Below are 27,756 nucleotides of genomic sequence, written 5' to 3'. Positions count from 1 at the left end.
TTGAAAACATTTCAGGTGTTTATCTAGCATTTATTGTATGCTTTTTAAGTTTACTTTTGTTTTTAATTTGGTTTTGTTCCCCCTTCCCCTGGATTTTTTGTACTTCAGATCAGCTGTTATCAAAATATGAGCTATTATCAAAATAATAAAATGGGTTGCTTAGTTATTTTTAAGAATATAAAGGAGTGCTAGGACCACAAAGTTTAAGAGCCATTCCTTTAGACCATTTATAATTATAAGCATAGGGTACATTTTACTGTATCCTTACCACTGAATGAACAAAACTTACAATCTTCTTGTGTCTCCTTGTCTTTGCTCCTTTCTGTCGTATGAATGACAAAGTTAGTTGGTCTTAACCTGTGCAACCTCCCTTTCTTTCAGCTAAGGATATATTAATGGTTTCTTTGTGCCAAACTTCTCTGAGATGTCAAGCAGACAAAAATATATGAGACAATAAGGGACATATATACTTAATTGTAATATAATACATGCTATAAAATAACCTTATGAAGAAAGTATAATGAGAATATAGAGTAGTAATTACCCCTTAACTTTTCTTCTAGATTCTGTAACTATTCAGTATTCTTCTTGATTAGAAGAAGAGAAACTTGGTTTTTATATTGATTAAAAATAATTTATATTTTAAGCCACCAATATTGTTAAATAGAAATGATATTTTAACGTAAGTAAAGTAGTGATATACTGATATATTCTCCCTCAGGCTCCATGAAGAAGAGAAGATCTTGAAAGTTCAATCCTCATACAAGTCTTCTGAAAGTCTGGGGTACAGTGAAACTTCTTTACAGGAAGTAGCCAGTAAGGCAGCTGTACTGTCAGAGACCCCTTGCACAAGTGACAGTGAGAAGACTTTAATAGAAAAAATGTTTGGAGGAAAATTACAGACTCACATATGTTGCTTGAACTGCAGGAGTACCTCACAAAAAGTGGAAGCCTTCACGGATCTTTCACTAGCCTTTTGTCCTTCCCCTGCTGTGGAAGACTTGTCTTTCCAAGATCCAGCATCATTATCCAATACACAAGATGGCAGCTTAATGCAAGCCAGTGTATCTGGTCCTACAGAAGAACCAGTAGTTTATAATCCAGCAACAGCTGCCTTTGTCTGTGATTCAATTATGAATGAAAGAACAATAGGCGGTCCTCCTGATGGGTTTCACTATACTGAAAACAGTTCTGTCCCTAATGAATCTCCCAAGATTCTTATCAATAAAGATGTACCTCAGAAACCAGGAGGTGAGACCACACCTTCAGTAACTGACTTACTAAATTATTTTTTGGCTCCAGAGATTCTTACTGGTGACAACCAATATTATTGTGAAAACTGTGCCTCTCTGCAGAATGCTGAGAAAACTATGCAAATCACGGAGGAACCCGAATACCTTATTCTTACTCTCCTGAGATTTTCCTATGATCAGAAGTATCATGTGAGAAGAAAAATTTTAGACAATGTGTCACTGCCACTGGTTTTGGAGTTGCCAGTTAAAAGAACTACTTCTTTATCTTCATTGTCAGAAAGTTGGTCTGTAGATGTTGATTTCACTGATATTGGTGAGAACCTAGCTAAAAAATTAAAGCCTTCTGGAACTGAAGAAGCTTTCTGTCCAAAGTTGGTCCCCTACCTATTAAGTTCTGTTGTGGTTCACTCTGGTATATCCTCTGAAAGTGGGCATTACTATTCTTATGCCAGAAACATCACAGGTGCAGAGTCTTCATACCAGATGTGCCACCAGCCTGAAAATCTCACATTAGCACCCTCCCAGAGTCACATACTAAGCAGAGATAGTCCCAGTGCAATTATTGAACAGGATTTGGAAAGAAAGGAAATGTCAAAAGAATGGTTTTTATTTAATGACAGCAGAGTGACATTCACTTCATTTCAGTCAGTCCAGAAAATTACAAGTAGGTTTCCAAAAGATACTGCATATGTGCTTCTGTATAAAAAACAGAACACCACTCATGGTTTAAGTGGTAACAATCCAACCAGTGGACTCTGGGTAAATGGAGACCCACCTCTTCAGAAGGAACTTATGGATGCTATAACAAAGGACAATAAACTATATTTACAGGTAAGTTGAAAATATTTTTATTTGCAGAAAATATTATACAATTGATAGGTGGTTAATTGAGTGGCCAGATTTTGAAATCCAACTTGACTTACACATTTTCAAGGAATTCTGAAACTTGATTCTGGATTTATATAAAATGAGCTCAACCTATATAATTCAATTATTATACTTTCTAATATTGGGAAGTAGTTGTGAAAAGTGGCAATTAGGTTCAACCTATTTTGTTTTTATTTATGAAAGCTCTATTTTTAGTTAGAAAAGATGATTATAAAATCATGCCATACAAAAACCCTTTTCCCTTCATCCCCCCTCGGGAAATGACTGGTAAATTTGGTGTTCATTCCTGCAAGTTCTTTGTGTAAATATTTTAAGGTCTGTGTGTTGACATTCAGATGGACAAAATAAAGGATATTAAAAAGGAGAAAATATATAAAGAAAGGGTGTTTGTATTTTTGAGCATCTGGGCAATAAAATCAATGAGATAATAGCACAGTTAGTAAATAAAAGCCATGGCATAAATGCTTCAAATGAGATAAATTTGCTTATTTTAATATATTTTTTTCAAGGAGTATTTTATTTACTTTAAAGTTAGTAATGGTCATGTTGCAAGTGTTTTTCTTTGAAACCTTCCAACTTTTGGTTAAAAAAAAAAGGACCAGTAGCAAATTATAGGTGAAACTGTAGAAAAGGAAATTATAGGTGTAGTAACTGGGTAGTTCAAATTATTTTATGAGTTTAAATTAGTAAATTTCTAAAACTTTTGTGTTTGAAAGACACAAAACTAAAAGACACAAGCAGAATAAAAGAAGAAATGGGCATTATAGTACTGATTTTTAGAGGGAAATTTTCTCAGGAGCTTTCAAATTTCCTGCATTATAAAATACCCAAATAATGACACATTTTTAAAGGATGACAGCAATGTTCTGAAGTGACACATAAACAATTAACTTTACAGAAAAAAAAAATAGGAATTCAGAATGTTTGTTAGAATTGATTCACTACCAAAAACTAACACCAGTTAAGTTGTCTATTATCTAGGTAATAGAAATAGAATATATTCACTCATATTCTTCTTGTTACATGATAATTAATAATTAGTTATTAATTATCATGATTCTTAAAGATTAGAGAAGTAGAACAGAGAATTAAGTTGAAATAGAAAATTTCTACCAAGTGTAGACAATTAAGGCCCAGGGCGGTGATCCTGACTTTTGGAAATATGCAGAAGGTTATTTACATACCAGTGATTGGGCAGAATATTGTATTTATCAAATATTTGAAAAGATAAGGAACTACTCTAATTTCTGTAATTAGAGTGTCAAATACTATTACAGCCATAATGACTATCGCATTGCCACCTAGATTTTCCAGTTTAACCATCTTGCTGTTTTCTCCATTACATCCTGATTTAGTGTTTGAGCATGAGCAGCCATTCTTTTTTTTTTTTTTTTTAAGAGAGAGAGAGAAAGAAAGAATTTTTTAATATTTATTTTTAGTTTTCAGCAGACACAACATCTTTGTATGTGGTGCTGAGGATCGAACCCCGGGCCGCAAGTATGCCAGGCAAGCGCGCTACCGCTTGAGCCACATCCCCAACCCCAAGATTAAAACAGGCCATTCTTTTTATTGTTTTTTTAAATATTGTTTTTTACTTATTGATGGACCTTTGTTTATTTTTTTATGTATGTTACTGAGGATTGAACCCAGTGCCTCACACATGCTAGGCAAAGGTTCTACCACTGAGCTACAACACCAGCCCCCCATTATTTTTTAAGACTCTTATATTAAATAAAGAAAAGGCGTTATGTAGTTTGTGAATAGTTTTTCAGTGTTGTACAATTGTCCTAAATCCCATCTTAAGTCTCAGATTGGTTAGTTGTTTAAAGCAGAAAACATATTGCCAAATTTTACAGTAAGGTATTTATTTAAGAATATTTAGACTGGCTATTAAACTTTACTATCAAAATGCCTTTTTAAAGCAAATTATAATGATAAACAGTAAACTTTTAAATAAGAACTTAAATATAATTTAGATTGTAATTATTTACTTTCAAATACAGTGGTGTAATTGATGAAGACTTTAATTGTAAAGTTTCTCATACCATCTAACCAAATCATTCTGGTATTTTAAGTTTGTGGTAAGAGACTATCTTGTTTATTCTGTTATGCTGATGAACATATCTAGTAATTTCCAGTAATGGGAATGTCTGGTTGAGATCTTATGTACAGCAGTTTTTTAGCTGTCCGTTTTTCAGTTTTGAACACATAGAGTATGTATGTGTATTTTGAGTTTTGCACTTAGTCTTGAGGTATAATTTAAATTTGTGCTTATTTCATAGCATGTACTTCATATTTCAAAGCATTTTGTGCTTTATAATAGATAACTATATCTAGAATATAGGATGTAAGAAATAGCAATGTACCGATTTATAAAAAGTTGTTGAAACTCAAATAGTAAAAGGATCTTCCTCTTCATATATTTCTTTCCCTTCAATTCAACTTCCACTAGTAGTAGCTACTCTGTTGTTTTATTGTCCCAATTACAAAACCTAAGCCTTTGGTTAGGATGCAGTAAGATAAAGACTACGTAAATACCACCGGCATTGCAGAGTGGAAATCACCAGCCATCAGGCCCACATTGACCACAGGCAGAGTTTTCTAGCTTTTGCTTGTTTTCTTTGTTTCTTTGAAGGAGGTGGTAGTTTAATTTCTTAAATTTTTTTATCATACATAAAGAAAAGTATATATAATATATATGGTTTAAAGAAAAATAAAAGGGGGGAATTTAATGTCAACAGTTTTACTTGATGGATAGATCTAAATATAGTATAATCTGTCTCAAAGCAACAGTAATGCCTTTCTGTAGCTTCATTTATGGTCTGTTACTGAAATTAGAATTAATTTGAATACTTGCTATAAATTTGTGATATAAATTATATATGCTATGAGAATTGATTTTAACAGTGTACACAATGTCTCTTCTTTATTAAAAGAAATAAAATGAAAGGTATGTTTTCTGCTTTGATTCATAAACTCATCTTCTGAAAACAGAAAACTATACAAAAAAGAAACATTCTGGGGATGCTTTTATGTCTGAAATATGAATTTTGTAGGTGTTAGAAGCAGTGGGGTTATTAGCTTAAAACAAAGTCTAGGCTAAAAACTATTGTATCTTGGAAGCAGAACTTCTGGAACACTACCTTGCATATTCAAGCTCCTTAGGGAATACATCTATATATGAAATTATAGTTCCTTAGATACAGAGTTATGGTTTCATTGCTGATTTGAACAGCTTAATATAAAGATAGAGCACTGAGGATTTTTTTTATTATTATTATTATTTTAGTGTCTTTTTCTGAGGTATGCTTTTCTGTCAAAAAAATATATATTTTTTAATAATATAGATTGAATATCTACTATATCATCTGAAAAATGACTGTGGGAGCTAACAATTATGAATACAGTAAATGACACAGTAGATGAAAACAATGTTTTCAAAAATATTCTACAAATTAAGTTTTAGAAGCCCTTTCAGGTTAATTAGGCCATTAAGGATTTCTTATTCAAAGTTTCTTTTAGCTATAAAAATATGTGATTCATAAAGAGGGATTCATAAAAATTTTAGCTAGAAATTATAAAATAAGATTGCCTTTCCAGATGGCAGAGTCTCGGGGCTTTAAGTTGAAACATGGGATATCATACAGTTGTGGCTAATGTCAGCTGGTTTTCAGAATTCTTTAGGGTGGTTCTGCTGACAAGCAAAGGGCTATGCTTGTTAGTAGTGGCTTTTAGACCTTATTGGATCAACTCCATTTGAAGGCAGTAGACCTTCTTCCAGAAAATGGGCACATGTCAGTATATTCTGGGTACTATTTAAAGAAGTTTGTGGTTCCATAATTTTAAAATCCAGTTTCACACCTTGCTTGATGGATAGATCTAAATATAGTATAATCTGTCTCAAAGCAACAGTAATGCCTTTCTGTAATGAATATGACATTATTTACTCACATTATTCCTTTTGAATCCATGCACCAACTAGCATTCTAATATGAAATTATTGATATTATTGAACACCTAATATGTGCCATAAATGAATAAGACTGATTCCTGATAAAAGTTCTAATACTCTGGTAGGGAAAAGTAATAAGTACTACTAGTATAAAGAGATAGACTTCATTTTACTTATCGGTTGTTTTTGAAATCTGTCTTAGTGTTAAGAAGTAGCCTAAGGGAAGGGTGAGAAAAAAATGCAAAGTGTTTCTTTTTAACTTTTACTGTAATCTCTCACTTCCAAAATAGCTCCAGGTGATAAAGTATAGAAAACCCACTGTTAGAATCTTTGAATTCTGTTTTATATAGAAGAAGAAATTCTTCCTATAAAAGAGTGTTGCAGGGGCTGTAATATTTTCTGTAAAGAAGATGTATGTCTTAGGGGCTACAGTTTATTATAAAGTGAGATCTTGAAACGTTCTATGTTTTGAGATATGTCATTCTGTGGAGTTACATGAGGATTTTGTTCTCTGCCTTATTTGTTCCAAAGGTGATTATGTACTTCAGTAGGATTTGGGAAGGATTAATGTCAATATTTTTAAAGTAATTGGGATTTGAAAGATGCTTATTAAAGATTAAGGCAGCTTTGGAATATTTGTTTGTGCAATATACCTATCCATGTACTTAGCATTTTATCTTTATAAGAACTATTTTTAATTTTAGGAACAAGAGTTGAATGCTCGAGCCCGGGCCCTACAAGCTGCATCTGCTTCCTGTTCATTTCGGCCCAATGGATTTGATGACAATGACCCACCAGGAAGCTGTGGACCAACTGGTGGAGGGGGTGGGGGAGGATTTAATACAGTTGGCAGACTCGTATTTTGATCCCGAGAGTGTCCAAAATGCACTGGTCACAAAACATCTAATACTATGACTGTTAAAATGTCAGACTGTAACAAATATCATACCTATCTTTTATTTTTCTTTTCATTAGACCCTTGTACTTTAAGAACACACATACAGTGCTTGTTTTTATTTTATTGACAATACATTTATTAACAAAATGCATCATGGGAAAAAAATCTACCTCTTAAGATTCCATTTGCATTATGGTTAGTCATGCTCGACCAAAAATGTTCAGAGGAAACAATGTACCTGGTCCCTAATTAAGCTGCACTAAATTTGGTAGAAGCATTTAACTGGTCTATCTTGGGTTCTACTAAACAAAAAAATACATAATTCACTTAGCATTCTTTATACAAAAATCAATGCTAGAAGTAAGAAATGTTGTTTTAAAGAAATACCTTTATTTCTTGGGTAGTTGCCCAGTTATTAAATTCAAGTCTTTGAAAATACTAGAGATGATCCAGTCTCTAATGAAGGCAATAACAAAATTTATCAAATTATAGTACTTTTCAGGTTTCTGTTTAGTGCTATCTTCAGTATCACTGTATCTGCATTTCAAGTACACATGTTTTAAAAAAGGATTATTTATACATATTGCTGAATTGATTTTAAGAAAGGTGCATGATCCTGTAGAAGCAATGTTTTTACCTAAAAATTGCTAACTTTGTCGTATTTCTAATTGTTCAAGAATTTTAAACTTATATTTCAGGGAGTATCATCTGTGTATTTTGAAGGAGGTGAGTTCTGTATGTGCCTTGCAGTACTGTAATTCAAAAATAGGAATCTTTGGCTGCAGAAAAGTTTTTTAAAAAATGAAATCTTAGGAAGTAATTTTTGTGCTAACATTACAATTGTAATTTTTTGAAAGGTATTAGATTTTTCCAGAAGCAAAATCTGATGGTTCTAAATCAGTAAGTATAATAGTCAATTTTTAATTAACTCTTAGAAAAATTCAAAGGAAGTGAACTTAGTTAAGTAAAAAATCTTTTTTGATTTGTTACTTAATCCTCAAAACATTAAACATTGTTAACGTATCTTTGGAGTTGTATATTTGGAATTTTTGGGGTTTTTTGAGTTATGTTTTCCACAATTGTTTCTATTTCTTAGTTTCAGATACAATGTGAAAATGCCAGCCCCTACCATCACACATTATGTTTGGCCAGGAAACTGGAAGCATGTCAGTTCTCCTGGGTTTTGATTATATAGTATTCAAGAGTTATCCCAAATATCCTCCTTCCTGAAGGTTTTAACTTATCCATGGTTGTGCATTGTTCTAAAGATTGGTCGCATATTTATTTTGAAAACATTTTAAGGAAATAAGGTTCTTTGGTGATTCGGGGTTTATCTTTTTTCCCAAGCTCTTGTGGCAGCATTTAAAAACAACACCTCCTCTTCATTCCACTACTTCCCCACTCCTAACCTGTGTCTAATCACCCAGAAGATTAAGAAAATTGATTAAAACTGGCAATGCTTTACAGAATTAATCAACATTTATCTTCTCTGTAAATGAACGAACCAGAAAGATTTTTATCGTACTTTCCTGTGGCTTCCTTTGACCTAATAGTGATTTTTTTAGTTACCCTGAGTGTCTGAGTTACCCTGTGTGTTCAGTTATCCACTGGCTGCAAAATAATTTATAATCAGATTATAGCAGTTTTAGCATTTATTGAAATTAATGAAGTCATTTAATGCTTGAATTAATATTGGGTTAAAATGCTTCTAGAAAATTCTTTATAGTCAATAGGACACAATTTTATCCTTGAGTATCAAGAATTTCCAGGATTTTTTTTTTTCTTTTTTGTAGTGCTAGATACTGAATCCAGGGGCTCTCTACTATGAGCTATATCCCCAAACCTTTTATTTTTTTCTTTTGAGATAGAGTCTCACTAAGTTATGAGGCTATTCTCAAATTGGTGAGCCTCCTGCCTCAGCCTCCTAGGTAGCTGGAATTACAGGTGTGTACCACTGTGCCTAGCTCAATGATTTTTATGTATTAAGATAATATGTATTGAGTTTTCAAAATGATAAAGATTAAATTCTAGCAATATAGTAATACTGAGTTGATTTCAAAGAGTAAAAATACAGTAATATTCTGGACACAAAGGTACACACCTATAATCCCATTGACTTCAGAGGCTGAGGCAGGAGGATCACAATTTCAAAGCCAGCTTTAGCAATAGCGAAGCACGAAGCAACTCAGTGAGGCTTTGTCTCTAATAAAATACAAAATAGGGCTGGGGATATGGCTCAGTGGTCAAGTGCCCCTGAGTTCAATCCCCAGTACCCAAAAAAGTAAGAAAGAACATATTAGGCTTCACTACAAACAAAAATAAAAGGCTGGAAATTTGAGTTTCTTATCCTCAAAGATGTTTGTTGACACATTGAGAAAAGTATTATTTTTTTCCAGAGAGATATTCTAAGAAGGAAATACTTCTGATGTTGTCTCATAGGCCCTCATAACCTGTTCGCTAGCAGGTGCTCCTGCAGCTCTGAATTAGGACATTTACAGATCATGTTGGAGAATTCTAGCTCATCCCCCATTCAAGCATTATCCCTCTGTGTCAGCTGAATAATCAGGGAAGCTAAAGGACTAGAGAGCCATGACTTTTGTCTCCGTACTTTAAGATACCAGTAGAATCCTTTGGATGTAGAAATATAAATCCCTCATGATGTCTAGAGTATCCTTGTGACAGGTTCAAACAGCCTATTAACTCACATCTGGGGAGAAGAAAAATATTACAAAACTAAATCTCTTCTTTTTATGATAATGCCATCTACAAAAGTTGTCATCTTTTTATGTCCTACCTCTTCAGTGCCATGCTGTTATAAGTGAGATTGGATGTTTATTCTGTGCCTAGCATAGTTTAAGGAAAAAAATTTGCATAGTCTGTCCAGTTAGTGAAAATCATCATTTTGATGTTTTAGACTTTGTTTCCAAATTTGTACATTATATAATAATATACTCTATATAAAGAATGCTTTTTCAATGAATATTTCAGAGGAAACACTACTGTGTATTTATATATTATCTTATAAGAATGCTATACCTTATATATCCTTTCACAATCTGTTTTTTTCGTATAGAGTTTAGGTTTCTAAAACTAAATATTCCTGAGATGGAGGGTAATTTATTTACATTTTATAAACTTATTAGGAAATGTGAACTCTTTATTATTAATATCTCAGTGATATCATTTGGAGGAATAAGGCTAAATCTTGGATAATATAATCCAGTAACTAAAAAGCTTAAATGCAAAATCAGTAAAGTATCTCAAGAAAGTTTTTGAAATATTTTTAATCTACAAGGTGTTCCAAATATTCTTAAGTATTTACCAAACTGTCATATGTCTTCAGTGTTGGCCTTATTATTTTTTTTTAACTAAGTTAATTTTTGTACAGAGTCCTTTTTTTGAAAATGAACCTCACAATGAATGAGGGATTTAAAAAAAAAAAAGTACTTGGGAAAAAAAAACTGCAGCTTTTCCATATGAAAAGGATTCTATAGAAATAATTTTCCAAGAAAGGAGAATCAAAAATTTTATAAGATCAACAATCTGAGTTTCAGAAATTCAAAAAGATTTGTTATATAAAAACTTTGGCCCCGATGTTACATAACTCATGTGGATTTAACATTAAAAATAGAATCTAAGAAGTCAGCCAAGTGTATTGCCAGCTCTCTCAGTGTCTGTTATGGCCTGCAGTTGTTTTTCTCTTAACAGATATATTTTGATGTTTTGCTTTCTGTGCTAGACAGACACACACACACACATACACACACACACACACATACACACACACACACACACACACACACACACACCCCTACCTTAATTTCAGAAGAATGAAAAGATTAACCTTCCCAGATTAAATAGCAATTTTAAACCTTGCATTCATGTGAAAAATTACTTTGAGAACTTGGAAAAAATAATACTATGTTCAGGCCTCATCCCAGACCAGTTAAATTATGTGGGGACCAGGCATCCTCATTATTAAACTTACTCTTGCAATGTAAATTTGAAATCTGGCTTAAAAATTTCTGCTCGAAAGAAATTCTTTTCCTAGGATTTTTATCTTAGGGGACTAATAGTATATGCTAATATTCTACCAAGTGCTATACACTGGCAGGTATTTATGTCTTTTTAATTTATAGTAGCCCTGTAAGCTCATTCCACACCTTTCCTCACCCCTTTATGGATAAAGAAAATAAAGACTCAGATTAGGGAATTTGCTCAACATCATTCAACTAGTGAAAAATCAGAACTAAGATCTTAATCCAAGTCTTTAGGGTTTCTAAGTCAGTGCTTTAGTTTGGAGGAACAATTACAAGGAGAAAAATGTGAGCAAAGGCTTTAAGCAAATTATATAATAAAGGCTTAAGATAAATATTATGAAATAAAATTCTTCCAATCTGTCTCACCACATCTTGCACCTCTAACATGATTCCTTTAAAAAAATTATAATCTGCTTTGTTAAAACCTTGATATGGTAATCCAAAGGGTTGGGAAGCATGTTTTAGCAGCTCATTTCTGCACCTGTCTATTATCTGCTTACTTAACTAGCCTAATCTCTTCCGTCCTTTCTGTTCCCCCTCAATCATTTTGGACCTGTGCATCATTTGACTCAGACAACATCATGTAATTGCCATGTTTAGGCCTTTGCATATGCCCATCTCAGTAGAGCATACCGTTCTCCTTATCCTACTTTCTCTGACTAATTCCAGCTCACTGTTTAATATATTCAAGTCTTATTCTAACTCCCTAAAATTAGTCCCCCTTTCATCCTAGGTTGTATCTAATATTTCTCTTTGAAAAGTCCATACTTTTCAAAAAATATTTTTGTAGTTGCAGATAGATACAATGTCTTTATTTTGTTTATTTATCTTTATGCAGTGCTGAGGATCGAACCCAGAGCCTCACACATGCTAGGTAAGTGCTCTACCACTGAGCTACAACCCCAGTCCCAAAAAGTCCATACTAATCTTTTACACCCAACAAAGATTAAAAGCAGGCCTTGCAAGGATGGAATTCTGGTTAAATTGTGTAAGTAATGTGACTGCATAGAGAACAAAGTTTAACGGTTTTTAAAGGAATAAACCCATTATATACAAAAGTAAAATTCACAATACCCAGCACCTGAACAAAATTTACCCAGACCTTCAAAGGAGGAAGAAAAGGTAATTCATACCAAGGAGAAAAACCGATCAATAGAAATAGCTGCAGAAAATATGGGAAATTGGGAATGGAATTTGCAAACTAGGAGCTTAAAAGGAATGTCTAAAAAAAACATCAATACAATAGAGAGAGAGAAATGGCAGATCCAAGAGTTCGGCCAACCTCCAGCAGAATAAACAAAACCACACCAAGGCACTCCACTTTTTAATCACTTTAAAATGGTCATAAAGAAAACAAGTAGACAAAAAGAATAAGCATAGAACTGAGGTCAGCAAATTATACAGCTCAGACCAATCTACCCTATCTCCTGTTTTTTTCATATATTAAGTTTTTTTGTAACAGCTTTACCTGTTGGCTTAAATATTGTCCGTGACTGTTTTCACACTAGTGGCAGAATTGAATAATTGAAATGGACAGAAAAAGTTCATGACCCTCAATATAGAGAAACAAAAGACAGTAATCAGAAAGTATGCAAGCTGGAAGACAGTGGAATGACATCTAAAAACTTAAGAAAAGAAAAAAACCTAGTGAATGTTCATTAGATCCAGTAAAAACTTCATTCAAAGTGGAAATGAAATACATTTTGTTAGACAAAAGCTGAGAGAATTATTTTCTTGAATATTTGCACTATGAGGTTTGTTAAAGAAAAAAATTCTTCAGGCTGAGGGAAAGTGTTACCAGATGGAAACTTGATTCTACACAAAGGAAAAAAGAAGGCTAGAAAATAGACTTGACATAATGGACTCAATTTACAGTACGTCCAGAAAAGAGAGGATAACTGAAAAGCTAGAATCGCACACCGTGTCCACCAGCAACGATTTCCATCTCCTGCCGCATCTACCATACAGGTTGACAGACATGAGACTCTAAGAAAAGAAGTATAAACATGGACTACAGACTGAGCCAGTCACCTACTTCTATTTTTAAAATCCAAAATAATTAACATAAAAATATTTAACTTATACATAAATTCAGTAGAATTAATCAATTCAGTAACTTCCCTAACACAAAGTCAATATGCAAAATTAAAGGGCCACTCTGTATGCCAAGGGCAAGTATTAAAATACAAAATTTAAAAACAACACAAAAATCTGTTTGGTATAAATCTACAAGTTCGATGTTTTGGGGAAAAATGCACAAGACCTCCACACACAAAATATTTATTTAGAAAATTAAAGAAGACTTGGAGGTTTTCATATTATAAGTGCTAATTTTTCCTCAAACTGATCTACATAATCAATGCAATCTCAATCTTGGAATTCTTGTTTGTGATAATTCAGCTGATTCTAAAATGAAAAATTACAAAAAAAAATAAGACTCTTGGAAAGAAAGGTAGGATGACTTTTTTTAAAACAGGATAGTAAGGGTTACTACACAGCTAAGATAGTAAAGAGAAAGTGGGCTTCTTATTCTATTTTAAAAAAATAATCCAGAAGTAAACCTATACTTATATGCATTCGTGATTTATAACAAAAATTAGGTGATCACCCATCCTAGTTCATTAGAGACAGGCTGTTCATAAGACACAGAACTTTCAGAGCTAAGAATGAAAATCTCAGGCAAATTGCAGTAAGTTGGTCACCCTAGACATCAAGCACTGTACAAACATTAGAGCACTGTAAAAATGATAATTTTTCTGTTAAATATTAGTGAAGCAATTAAATAATCATGGAAAAGAAAAGAAAATTATCCCTTCACGCATTATACAAAATATATTCTTGTGGATTGTAAATCTATGCATTTCTAAAACATCACCTATTAGAATATCTTCAAAATCTAGGTGAATGGAAAGGTTTATTGTTAAATAAGACCCAAAAAGCCTTGGTCATTCTGAGTGCAGTAATACATGCCTGTAATCCCAGTAATGTGGATTGCAAATTTGAGGCCAGCCTCAGCAATTTAGGGAAACCCTGTCTCAGAAAGGTCTGGGGATATAGTGTAGTGGTAAAGCACCCCTGGGTTCAATCCCTAGTGTCAGAAATTTAAAATAAAGCCTTAATCATGAAAGAAAACAATGATAAAAAGGATTACATTAAAATGGAAACTTCTGTTCATCAAAGACACCATTAAGGATGAAAAAAGCCATGAATGGAACATAATTGTAGATATATGAATATATATAACAGCTATAAATCAAAATTTTAAAAAATATTTATTTTTTAGTTATAGGTAGACACAATATTTTTATGTGGTGCTGAGGATCGAACTCAAGGCCTCACACATACTAAGTGAGTACTGACCTATGAGCCACAACACTAGCCCCCCCCATAAATCAAATTTTAAAAGATAATTTGTTGTAAAATGGGCAAAAGAGTTGAGAAGGCACTTCAAAAACAAATTTCTAATAAACATCAAAAAGTGCTGAACTTCATTAATAATCAAGACACAAAACCACAATGATATGCCATTAAATGCTCATAGAATAAAAAAATTTAGACAAATGTTGATGAAAATGGAAAATGTAAACTCTAATAGATACCTACATATGGGAGTAAAAATTTATGATTACTTTGGAAAACCAGCAGTATCTTCTATATATATATAACTTTTTATATATATATTCTATTATCCAGCCACTCCACAACTAGAGATAGATCCAACAAAACATGCACAAAATACATTTTTAAATATTTAAAACAGTATTCATAATGGCCTAAAGCTTGAAATAATCAAATGTCCATGAAGACTAGTTAGATAAACTGTGAGTATTCATATATTAAATTTCTGAACAGCTGAGAAAACAAATGAACCATATATGAATTCTGAAAGAGGAACTTATAATAATACTGATGACTTCCCCATTATTAAGGCAACAGACCAATAAAATTACTTTTTAATACTGCTGCTGTTGACAACTTATTAGCCAGTCTATCTACCATATAATAAAGGAAATAATTCATAACATCTGCTCAAGCACATTAGAACATCTTGACTTCTTTTTAAGTTTATTTTTACTTCTTCATCTTGGGTTATACTCTGTCCTCCACTTCCTACCACTAAGCCTCATTTCTTGAAGCAGACAATAACAAAGGTGAATATTTTTCAGGATGTCTGTCTTGTGGTTTGTATGGTCTCTATATCAAAATCACAACATTCCAGAACAGAACACCAGACCTGCTGCCATGTCATTTCTCCAAGATGGTCTATACTTGGCTAAGTCCAAGACAGATGTTGGACTATCCATGCTATATTTTTGACAGTTCATATTTCTAGAGAACTTCATCCTCAGGTGTGTAAGACAAGCTTGGCCTTAATTTGGTTCTGTCTCAAACCATGGTCCAGAGTTCATGAGAAAAATATTGAAACCTAGGCTCAGAATTTGGAAAACCAGTTTGTTGCTGAAATTGATGGTATACCTCTGTAGCTCTCTACTGAATAATTTCTTTCCCTGGATAATTTATATCCTTTTGGCTTTTAGTAACAGCAGAAGTAATGTGGCATAAACATTATTTGCCAATATTTTGACAAAAGTTTATAACTTTACTCACCCATGGCTAAAATGAACACAAAATAACTACAACAATAAGACTAACTTGCCTCTCAGTCTTCACTGGCTTCCCCTAAATTCAGCAAAATAGTAACAGAGAAAACCTTCCAAGCAAAGGTAAGAATCTTGCCTTGGGAAGTGACAACCCCAAATATTCTATTTTGTCTTCAGTGAGGATGCTGGCTGCCAATAAACAGGTCAGCAATTGTCTGGAACAGTTATTGAATATTCCACAATTCCTTATCAGAACATAAAGAAGTAGGCCACCATGGTTAGGTGCTAGAGACAAAATAATAGACTGGCTGCCATCTGGCAAATAAATTATCTTCCCAGATCTACTACTGATTGACAGTAAAGGCTTTAAATACTCCCTATCTTCCTTTCCCAGGAGAATCAGTATCAGTTAACCACTGGAGTACTGGTTTTGAATAAAGAACAATGAGCAAGTCATCGTGTTTTTTATAAAAAGCATCTTCATTAATAACATGTATGAACACAATTGACAAGAGTTTGGTGACGACCTCCCAAGGCTCCATTAGTTAATGAGTTACTACTCTCTGCAGAAATTGAACAGAGCTGTTAAACAAAGAGCCATGTGTTTACTCTAACTTTCATTTTCTGACCCTAATCAATCACCTTTAAGAGATCATTTATGTGTGGTGTGTGTGTGTGTGTGATGTGTTGCTGGGGATGGAACCCAGAGCCTCATGTATGCTAGGCAAGCACTCTACCACTGAGCTACACCCTAGCCCCATTTACTATAATACTCAAAATCACTCTAAGGGGAGTCGCCATTGCCAATGCACACAGCATAATTGAGCTGGGAGAAATAAGTAAGCTGGTCAGAGCTAAACAGTTACTCTGAGAGCTGGCAATGAAAAAAATAATAATAAAAAATCTTGAGAATCATACAAATACATGGAATCTGTGAGAAAACCAGTTTGACACACTTGCCTCGCCTACTCCTTATACACCTCCAAGTAAAAAACAAAACAAAAAAAAATGTAGAACTACCAATATCTTTTGCACAGGCACATGACTATCTCTTCAGATGACCTCTTTTCTGTGTCTTCTCTCTATACTTCTTTTTTGCATCATCCTCTTCTCTTGAGGCAGCATTATAGCCATTATAGAAATTTAGCTTAACAAAAACACCAAGTGTGGATTCTCTCCGGTTATATATTTCTAATGATGACTCTCCTGCTGGATACAATCGTTGAAAGCACACGTCCAAGATCAACCATCTATGAAACCACATGCACTAGAGACTCCAGAGTCAGCTGCAGGGGATGCCATTATGGCAAGACAGCTGCACACAACGGAAAAACAACAGACTTCTTATTAGGACTTCTTAATAGCACCTGGATGCTTCATCTTGCTTATCAACTTGATTAGATCAAAAGAAAATGGGCATACTTCTGGGTGTGTCTGTGAGAGTGTTTCCAGAGACAACTGGCACGTGAATGAGAGAAGAGTAGAAGACCTGACCTGAATAGAAATGGCACCATCCCATAAGCTAGGGGCCCAAACGGAACAAAAAACAAAATTAAGGGGAAGCTGGCCTTATGTGCAAGGTAGACTTTTCACGTGGGTGGGGTTTTGTTGTTGCTGCTGCTGCTGTCTTAATCCTTGGATATCAGACTGCAGATTCTTCAGCCTTTGAAAGCAGACTTCTACTAACTACTCTCTGGGGGGCTTCCAGGTCTCAGACTGGAACTGCTTGAGGCTTCCAGATTTCTTGAACTAAGCCATTTCTGGTTTCCCCTGGCTCTGCAGCTGATTGATGGCCACTGTGGGACCATCAAGCCTCTACTCATGCTAGTGAATTTAGTACAGCCCCTCTTATAATTATGTGTACATTCCACTGTTCTTTTCCTCTGAAGAACCATAATACCCTTCTGCTAGGCAGTATGCACAGGAGAGAGGTGTCCTTAGCAAGATAATGCACTTAGGCAAATCAGAATCATGAAGCAAAATATTAGGGTGCTTCCAAAAAATGTTTTGAGCCCAGATTGTGCTCTTAGCAAGAAGTTTTCCCAGAAGCTGATGATAACCTTGTGATTTTTAAAAATTCATTCAGTATTATTTTAAATTTTGAAAAGAAAACCCTTGAATGGGATCTGTATCTGATCTAATAATGGGATCTGTATCTGATCTAATAATAGTTTGTGATTCCCAAAGTGAGTTACAGATAATTGAAGAAATGTCTGTTAGAATTTGCAGGGCTATATGTCCCTTAACTGGCAGAATAAGAAAAAGTATGAAAATTTCAATTTTTGGAGAGGTAGGAGGTTTTTGAGGGAAAGTATTTGGTTCATTTGTGCCTTAATGTATTTAACTAAAAAAGCAGAGTCAGAAACCATAGCAAGCAGGGTGTGGTGGCACACATTTGAAATCCCAGTGCCTTGGGAGGCTGAGGCAAGAGGATCACAAGTTCAAAGCCAGTCTCAGCAACTTTGCAAGGCCCTAAGCAACTTAGTGAGATCCCTGTCTCAAAATAAAACACAAAAGGGCTTGGGATGTGTCTTAGTGGTTAAGCTTCCCTGGGTTCAATCCCCAGTGGGGGTGGGGGGTGGGGGAAAATAGGGAAAAATATTTTCTTTATAGATTTTAGTTATATTGCACTTCCTGTGGATTCTCTCTGGCATTTATTTAATTTGTGAATTGTTGATCTTTAGAGTATGTTTGTATAATCTCTCTTTAATTTGGTTGGCTGATGGGCTCATGAATTTTCAGAGTAGGTTCATCTACTGTAAGTATAACCTGGTAAGAAACGCACCAAGTTTTTGTCATGGAAAGAGATGACAGAGACAAGGTGGGGTCTAAGACCAGCTTGGATTTGACTTGTCCTTGAGGACGGAGTAATCAGGGTTTCTTAGGAACTAATTGAACTGTTGAAAATAAAGACAATGGAGATGTTAAAGGGAAGGGGGATAAAGAGGGCAATGGGGAAAGAAGGTCACCGAGAGAGATAGCAGGCTTGAGGACAGTTGCTGGGATTTTACAATTTTATTTCATACTTAAAGGTGTAGTTTAGAAATGGGAATTGGGAGGCTGAAGCAGGAGAATTGCAAGTTAGAGGCCAGCCTCCACAATTTAATGAGATCTTATCTCAAAATTTAAAAGGGCTGGTAATGTGGCTTAGCAGTAGAACCCCTGGATTCAATCCCCAGTATTGGAGGGGAGTGGGGGGAGGGGTTGTGTCCCAGCTATCCAGGAGGCTGAGGCAGGAAGATTGCAAATTCAACACTAGACCAGGCAACTTAGTGAGACCCTGTCTCAAAATTAAAAAGGTCTGGAGATATACCTCAGTTAGAGTGCCCTTTGATTGAATCCCCAGTCCCTGAAGGGAAAAAAAGAAAAGTGAGCATGGACATCAGGCCATATGGGCCCTTCTCCAATGAGAGGCACTAAGAAGAGAATAGGATACAGGATCCTGAAGGGTAGAACTTGCAAAGAAGCAAGGACTTCTCTTTCCTTCCCACCCCCCCAGTCTCTGCCTCCCCATGCTGGAGGGGGAGAGAGGCTCTGGGCTTCTTCCCCACCCTGCAATGGTTGATTTAATACAAAGTCACTATTCATGGTAGCTTCTAATTAAAAACCCCCATGGTTTGGGTCTTTGTAAAACCCACAATTGTGAAACTAGGAAAATAGGAGGCAAAGTCAGGATGATTTAGTTTTATTTTTTCAAATGTTAAATTTTATGACACTGAAAATTTTATGACCCAGTGAAAAATGTTTGCTGAAATCCAGTAGTGAATTTATGCCCATGCTAATTTAAATTTTTATTTAGGCAGTCCTGTAAGTACTCATCTGGAAAAATGAAATTGCTTGAGTTGTCAAAACCAAAAGAAAAAACTAAATGTGAGGCAAATGTTATTTCAGAATTGTTTTTTTTTTTTTTTGCTCACTGTATAAATGATAGTACAAACGTAAAAAGGAGTCCTAAAAAAAACAAAATCACAGCATTGGAGAAAGTTAAAGATTATTTATTAACTATATATAATATACTACAATATGTGTTATGTAAATTATATTTTCTACAAATATATTTAAAGTATCTTTGGAAGAATATACAATAAATTGCTAGTATTAATGCTTTTGAAGACTTGTTTTTTGCAATATATTTTTGTACTTTTTAAATTTTTTATTATGCACATGTATTTGTACTTGTTTTATCTTTTATTTTATTTTTTTAATCACCTTTACCTAATGAGATAGTGAGCCTAAATTCTCATTGTTGCTTTGAAAGTATTTTTAATCAATAGTGCCTATTCAAAGCACTGGGGTGTAGCTCAGTGATCCAATTCTCACTTACCAAAAGGAAAAAAAAAAATAGTACCTGTACATCCTATGAGTTTTTGGTTTGATTTTTGTTTTAAACATCTGTGTTTAAGGAGGCCTTGGTATGCTTCATTGTATTCTATTCTGTTCTGTTCTTGTGCTACGGGAAGAAACAAAAAAGAAGTTTCTAGAATAGCCTAGGGACAGATTGGAACAGGATGGGATTTGTCTGTTAGCAGCAGGAGGGAAAAAGAGATGAACTGAAGGAAAACAGCTTTAGGACCTGTTTTAAAATCCACTGGCCTACTACACCTCTGAATTCTGATAGGAGATCAAGAACTTCATTATTCTTTCAGGCCTACAATGTATCTAGGGGTTTAAAACCTTGCTAATATACCTTTCAAGGAGAATGTTAGCTGTCCTGTGCTATATGTATAACTTATTTTTCAAACTGGAAAATATCAGAGATATAAAAACCCAAACTTGTAATGAATCCCAATGTACCCATCTCACCTGCTTCCCTTTGGAATTAATTCGAAGCAATCCCAGACTTTGTAGTCTTTAAATATTTCCACTTTTATCACTAAATTCTAAAAATTCATTTTTTGTCAGTAGTGGTGAATTATAATTATAAAAAGTAGTGAGATTCCCTATTATATATTTATACATGCACAAAATATAACAATATAACTTGGTCAGTTTCATTCCCCAGAACTTCCCTTGACCCTCCCCTCCTGTCTCCCCCGTTCTCTTCCTCAATTCCACTGATCCCCTTCAGTAATCATAGATTCCCCACCACCACCACCACATTTTTTTTTACATTTTTCTCTCCAGCTTATGCATATGAGAGAAACATATAATCCTTGACCACATTAGTTTGGTATTTTGCTTAACATAATATTCTCAGTTTCATCCATTTTCCTGCAAATGACATAATTTCATTCTGCTTTATAGCTGAATAAAACTTCATTGTGTACATATACTTCATTTTTTTTTTTTATCCATTTATCCCCTGGTGGACACATAGGCTGGTTTCATAATTTTGCTATGGTGACTTGTGCTGCTACCAGCATGGGGATACATGAGTCACTAGAGTACATTGGCATTAATTATTAGGATAAATACCAAGAAGTGGTATAGCTAGGTCATAGGTCCTGTTTCTAGTCTTTTGATTGGACTCCATACTGACTTCCATAATGGTTGTACTAATCAACAATCCCTCAAAGACTGTAAAAGTATTTATTTTTCTCCACATCGTCTCTAGCATTTATTATCATTTGTATTTTTGATGGCGCCATTTTAAGTGGAGTAAGATGAAATTTCATTGTAGTTTTGATTTGTATTTCCATAATTGTTAAAGATGTTGAACATTTTTTGTATCTTTCTTAGCCACTTGTATTTCTTCTTTTAAGAAATATTTGTTTAGTTCATTGAGTCGTTTATTAATTGGATTTTTTGGTTCATTTGATACTAATTTTTTTTTTGAATCCTTTATATATTCTGGATATGAATTCTCTCTCAGAATAGAAGCTCGAAACGTTTTTCTCTCATTCTACAGGCTCTCTCTTCATGCTCTTAATTGTTTCCTTTGCTGTGCAGAAGCTTTTTCGTTTGATACCATCCCCATTTATTAATATTTATTAATTATTTCCTGAGCTTTAGGGGTCCTATTGAGGAAGTCTTTGCTTGCACCTATCTGTTGGAGTTTTAACCCTAGGTTTCCTTCTAGGAGTTGCAAAGTGTCTCGTCGAATTTCTAGGTCTTTGATGCATTTTGAGTTGACTTTTGTGCAGGGTAAGAAAGAGGGAATCCGATTTCATCTAAGAATTATTTTTTATATAAAAATTTTTCACAACTGAAAAAATAAGAGGCAGCACGCAGGGCATGGGGGCCACAGGGCACTTGTTGGTAGTCACTGCAGGTCAGAGCTGAGTCTGGCAGCCATGTCAGCAGAGGCTCAGTGGCTGACAGCAGAGGAGAAGCACAAGATGATGAGAATTGAGAGAGGTGCCATCTACAAAGAGTTCTTGAAATTTTGAGAGCAGAATGGTGGTTACCAGGGACCAGGAAAAATAGCAGGGAGGGAGGGATGAGGAAAGATTGTCAATGAGTACTAAGTTACAATTAGCAGGAGCAAAAATTTCTGGTATGCAATTGCTGTAGACTGTAGATAACAATAATACACTGTACACTTCAAAAAGGTAGAAAAATGATTTAGGAAGTTTGCCATAAAAAATAATAAATGTTTTAGGAGATAGATGTTCAAACTGATGTAGACCTTATACAAAATACACGTGTCAAAATGCTACATGGGGGCTGGGGTTATGCCTCAGCAGTACAGCACTCACTTAGCACGTGCAAGGCCCTGGGTTCGATCCTCAGCACCACATGAAAAATAAATAAATAAAATAAAGGTTTAAAAATTTTTTTGAAAAATGCTACATGGTTCTCCATTAACTAATATGTATAATTTTATATTTTTATGTTATAGTCAAAATAAATTTAATTTTAAAATTGTAAAATCATGTTTCAATTGGAAAACAATGTACATGGTTCTAAAATAAAAATTTTGAGAACTACAAAAAGTGTATTTCAAGAACACAAATTTCTGTCCCTTTTCTATTCCCTACTCTATTTCCTTCCTCACTGGTACTGTAGCCATTTTTGTTTAATTTCATAGTTTACCCTTCTGGTGTTTTTTTCTTAAATCATGCAAATTTTGGGAAGGACACAATTCTTCTAACCACCATCATGATGAACACTAAAGTTTGAGGATGCTTTCTTGATGATCAAATAATCATTAGGCAACTTAAAATGCGGCATTGAAAGAACATGTTGCCTTTCCTTTGGCTTGTTGTTAAGTCCTGGGTAGTTTTCCTTTGGTATTTACACTAATTGGACAAGTTAAAGGATTCCAGTTTATGCACTGTGTGAGGTTGGGGAGGTTGGGTTTCATAGAAGCAGAGCCTGAGATGAGGATTCTTATTCAAGTGGATTATTGGGGAAGTGCTTTCTCCCTGTCTCCAGGGAAGGAGAGTAGAGGGAATGAGAGAAGCATGGTGGAGCAGGAGGAAAGGTAAGTAAGGATGTGCTGTCCAGAGGCCAGGATCTAACCCTAGAGGGAATTCTGGAACTCAGAACCCACAGTCAACCCCACTGGAGGCAGAAGAGCCATCTTTCCTGTGATTGGCTTCCATTTGTGTGGGAAGAAGGTGCCAGCAAGACTGACCAGGCAGGTACAGCAGCTGGATGTGGCAGAGGAAAATTCCAGACAACTGTAAGTTGTCAGCCAACATTCACAGCAGGTGTACCTGCTACTATAGGTAACCTGGGAAGTCACCAAAATCATCCACTACATGCACTTTCTGAATGAATATTATATTTCACACAAAAAAAGATGGAGAAAGTGGAAGATTAGGAAGGAATGGAAGAAAAAGAGAGGAATGCAGATATTGCAGTAATCTACACCCAGATCATGATTATCTGGGCTAACGTGATCTCAGTGAGAAGGAAAAAGGTGAAGAAAGTCAAGAGATATTTAGGAAATAAAATTCATAGACCTACTGAGAGATAACGTCTCAGGATATGGAGTTCAGTTTCCATGGATGAGGTCTAGATTTCTAGTTTGTCTAAATGGATTATGTGAGCAATGGAGTAGGGAGCTCTGGGAGTGAGTGGTCCAAATATAGAAAAGTGAGGGCAGCAGATTATTCTGAGGGTTAGAGAGGTGAAGCTCAGTGGTAGAGCACTTGCCTATCAGACATGAAGCCCTGGGTTCCATCCCCAGCACTGAAGAAAAAAAAAAAAGATTATTATGGATGTGTTAAGTTTTAGTCTCTATAACAAGACACCTCATTATCCCTTTCCATTCTCATTGAAGTCACTCTGGGAGGAGTCATTCATATTAGCAAGAGGAAATCTCTTTATTTGGAGGTTTTTCCCATTAAGAGTGGGGATAAAAAATATATATATATTTTAAAAAGGGCTGGAGATGTGGCTCCGAGGTTAAGCACTCCTTGATTCAATTGCTGATATTTAAAAAAAAAAAAAAGTGGGGATCTAGAGCCACAGGACTCCAGCATCAGATGGGCAATGAGCACAGAAGCCAAGGGACATAATTACAAAGAAGAAATGGGTGGGAGAACTTCTATAGCCTCACCAGAGGGGATATCAGCTCCGATTGCAAAGCAACATATGAGGAAAGAAAATAAATGTCTAAAATATCAATCAATATTTTCCATCCTTCCATCCATCTCTAAGTGCTGAACACGTTTACAACTGACTGTAAGGAAGATTTTCTCCTTTCTGTGATGAACAGAAGGGTCACATTCAGCCATTATGGGCCACCAAGAGGAGACAGTGAACCTGCTACTGTTTTGTTGTTGTTGCTGTTTTGTTTTGAACTGGCATTAAGTTTCAAACATTAAAACAAACAAAAATTTAAGTAAAATGTCTCCCATAAGCAATATTTTTATTTTATTCTTCTAGAGTGTTTTCATACATTTATTAGCTGATATAGATAGATACACATATTTTCCCTTCCTTTTTTACACAAATATTAACACATACTGCACTTCATTCTATCTATAGTATTTTTTTTTACTTAACAATAATCTAGATTTTTTTTCATATTAAACCAAGAGGTTTAATATGAAAATTTAATATGGGCATGGAAGTGATTTTCCTGAAATTAGATGTGGATCAGTGAAATAATGACTCCATTATTTGTCCTTAGTTCTCTAATGTTTTTCATTGATAAGACTACTGGAATATAAGTGGGTTAATAAGTGTATTCTACTTTAAATGATAAAAATGTAGCTAAGATAAAACCCAGTGACTGTGATATTAAACTGGGAAAATGATACAAAAGATTATTTGTAATCTATACTCAGGGAAAACAAAACCTGCCAGGTGCAGTGGCACATGCCCGTAATCCCAGCAGCTAGGGAAGCTGAGGCAGGAGGATCTCAAGTTCAAAACCAGTCTCAGAAATTGAGCAAGGCCCTGAACAATTTAGCAAGACCCTGTCTCAAAATAAAAAATTATAAAGGCTGGGGATATGGCTCAATGGTTTAAGCACCCCTGGGTTCAATCCTCAGTACCAAAAAAAAGGGGGGGCGGGACTTTCTTGGTTTTTATAGCTGCCTACTATTTTATTGTAAGCATATATCATAATTTATTTAACTAGATCTCAAATCACTTATATTATGGTCATTTACACTATTTCACTATTCAGAGAATGGTGTTGCCTTGAATAGGCATCATTTTGCCTGTCAAAAGTATGCCTGTCATTTCAATTTTTATTAGAACTGCTATCTCTAAGGGATATTCTGAAAAATATTTGATATTTTTCAGAATATCAAATGTGCATTTGTAAGTGACAGTCACTGTTAAATGTCCCTCTACAAAAACTAGAAAAGTTGCTCTACTAAGCAACGAAAGGCAGAGTCTGTGTCCCCAACCTTCCTAACACCATGTCATATCTAACCTTTGAATTTTATCTGGCCCAACAAGCTTAAAGAATGGTATCTTAGTGTAATTTTTATTTTCATTTTTACTTCTAATTTTTATTTTCCACTTTTCTTGTGAAGGAGGTGAAGCATCTGTTTGTTTGGCGCTTTACATTTTATGGAAGTATTCATATCCTTTGCCCAGTTTTTTATTGGGTTGTTGGTCCTTTATAAACTATCATAACTCTCTATTAGGGACATAGCACTTTGCTTGCTGTTGAAGTTGTGGATATGTTTTCCCACTTTTATTGATCTTTTCATCTATGTTTTGATTTTGCTCATGGTGTGTTTGCCAGGAAGAAGGGGGTTTTAATACAGCCAAATATAACAGTTTTTTTGTGGATCCTTGTTTCTGTCACACTTTAGGAAGGTTTGATGAGAAGAAATTTAATGTGCATTGAAAATATTTAGTAAGTGTTGAGGAAAGAAATATTTAAAAGGCAGAGAGACACTGGCCGGTTGTGGAGTGTTTTCAGAATACAAGTCACACCTGCCCTTGCTCTGGACTTGGGCAGGGATACAGGCTGTCAAGAAATTGAAGGTGAGAGTTTTTAAATTGGTTTGATATTTTAAATTGATATAGTAAATTAAATAAAGCTCACCAGTCTACAGCAAGCAACTCAATAAATTTTCACACGTGTACACTTGTGTAACTACAGTTCTTGACCACCTGGCACACCAGGAAGAAGTGATGCTTGGTTCTAAACACCAGAGGGATGTTTGGTGAATGCAATGGTGTGAATGAAATGAAGGGGTCAATAGAATGAAGAGTGATGGGCAAGGGGTGATTGAGGGTTGTTGGAGTGGCCATTGGTCTGTTCGAAGGGGCCTCTCTGAACTCTGGCCTTGTTAGAATTTATTCACATAGAAGAGAAAACAAGACTATTGAGAATCCAAAAGAACAGGAGAGGGTGGCTATCTTAGTGGGTCAAATAAAAGTAACCATATGGAAGTGGGTTGAGGCCGAGCTTCCTGGTCAGAGAAAATGTACCTGAAGATAAATATTCAGAAGTGAATTGAGATAAACATTCAGGAGAACGGAACAGTATTGAGCTGACATTTATTTCTTTGTTCTTACTTTAATCTTTCCATTGCCTCCTCCTCTCTTTTGGCCCAACCTAAATCTCCAGTTTGGGTTGAAGGATAAAATAAGAACAAAAATAGGCCAATGTGTGGTTAGGCCCAGAACAAATCCTCTTCGCCTCTTCCTTTTTATTGACATTCTGCCCAAAAGTTATACAGGTATAAAAGACAAAGGGGTTTAAAGTTAAAATTCTTCTCCCATCCACCCCACACCAAGTGCAATTTTGACTCCCTAGAGGCAATTGTGAAGAAGAAAAAACTCCTTAGTCTTGGTGCCTCCCTCCGTATGGAGATGTGACTTACCTGACCTCTCTCTGTCCCACCATGGAATTCACTTTAAAAAATGGCTTAACCTGAGGGTAAATTTGAAAAAAAAAAAATAAACTGTGTGTCTGGCTTTGCTCCTTTCCCCCTTTCTCTTGGGAAGGGCATTGGCTACTTTTCCAGGAATAGGCCCTTCCCAAAATGTGAGCAAGGCTGCCCTGGCCCAGTACTTTTATGACTATGGGTGGTTCCTCCCGAAGTGCATTAAGCCTGGCTTTTAGCTCTCCCAAGCCACGTACTTCAGCTTTGCCTTATTAATAATACAGTAGCATTAGAATCTCCCAACAGCCTTATTCCTTGCCTTATTCCTCCATCTGTTCAGAAACTACATGGGGAAGAGGAGCTTTGCTGATCAGTTCTCTGCAGAGGCTCCAAGACCATCTGCTGATGGCTTTGGGGGATTTTACTTCAAAACAATATCCTTACATTTCTATTTCTTGGTGTGCCCATTTTCGTAGTACCTGTTGATCTTACGTCATAAATAACAAAGGATCTTGCTCACTCAGCAGCTACTTCTCCTCCAATGCTAACAGTGCTAATTTGCTAGCATTTTTGAGTTCTTCTCCTGCTAATCTTTATAATTTTAATCAACTATATCTCCTATTTCCTAACCTACTTTAGATAGTATTTCTCAACCCTATGATGTCTAAAATGAGGAATTAGTTCCCCACATCCTGCTCCAACTCTCTTCCTCCACCATCTTCCAGCCTATCAACTCTAGCTTTAATTTTTACATTCTTAAATTTTATAATATTTTTATTTTATATTGAATTACAGACATGTAAATACATGCATTTGTTATATTTAAATGTCCAAATCTTTGTTGAAAGGCCAAATTATAAAAACTGAAAACCAGTTACTAATAATTAAAATACAAGTTTCAGGAAATGCTGTTCTCAGCAGAACAAATGGTACGA

The 27,756-nt window shown here is 35.0% G+C and overlaps 1 protein-coding gene across 2 annotated transcripts in view; it reads left to right on the top strand.

Annotated features, from left to right (window-relative positions):
• Usp38 (ubiquitin specific peptidase 38) overlaps positions 1 to 17,184 on the top strand; it is a 41,023-nt gene extending 23,839 nt beyond the window's left edge. For both annotated transcript variants that reach the window (XM_078022076.1, XM_005327561.5), the window contains 2 exons: positions 722 to 2,084; positions 6,798 to 17,184. In XM_078022076.1, the coding sequence (XP_077878202.1) occupies positions 722 to 2,084; positions 6,798 to 6,959 (1,525 nt within the window). In that variant the 3' untranslated portion in view covers positions 6,960 to 17,184. The remainder of the gene's footprint in view (positions 1 to 721; positions 2,085 to 6,797) is intronic.
• Positions 17,185 to 27,756: the final 10,572 nt, after the last annotated feature.

Source organism: Ictidomys tridecemlineatus, chromosome 9, assembly GCF_052094955.1.
Source record: "Ictidomys tridecemlineatus isolate mIctTri1 chromosome 9, mIctTri1.hap1, whole genome shotgun sequence".
In the NCBI taxonomy this organism is placed as follows: Eukaryota; Metazoa; Chordata; class Mammalia; order Rodentia; family Sciuridae; genus Ictidomys; species Ictidomys tridecemlineatus.
Note: the sequence above shows the minus strand (reverse complement) of the source record. Positions and strands in the feature narration are given on the sequence as shown.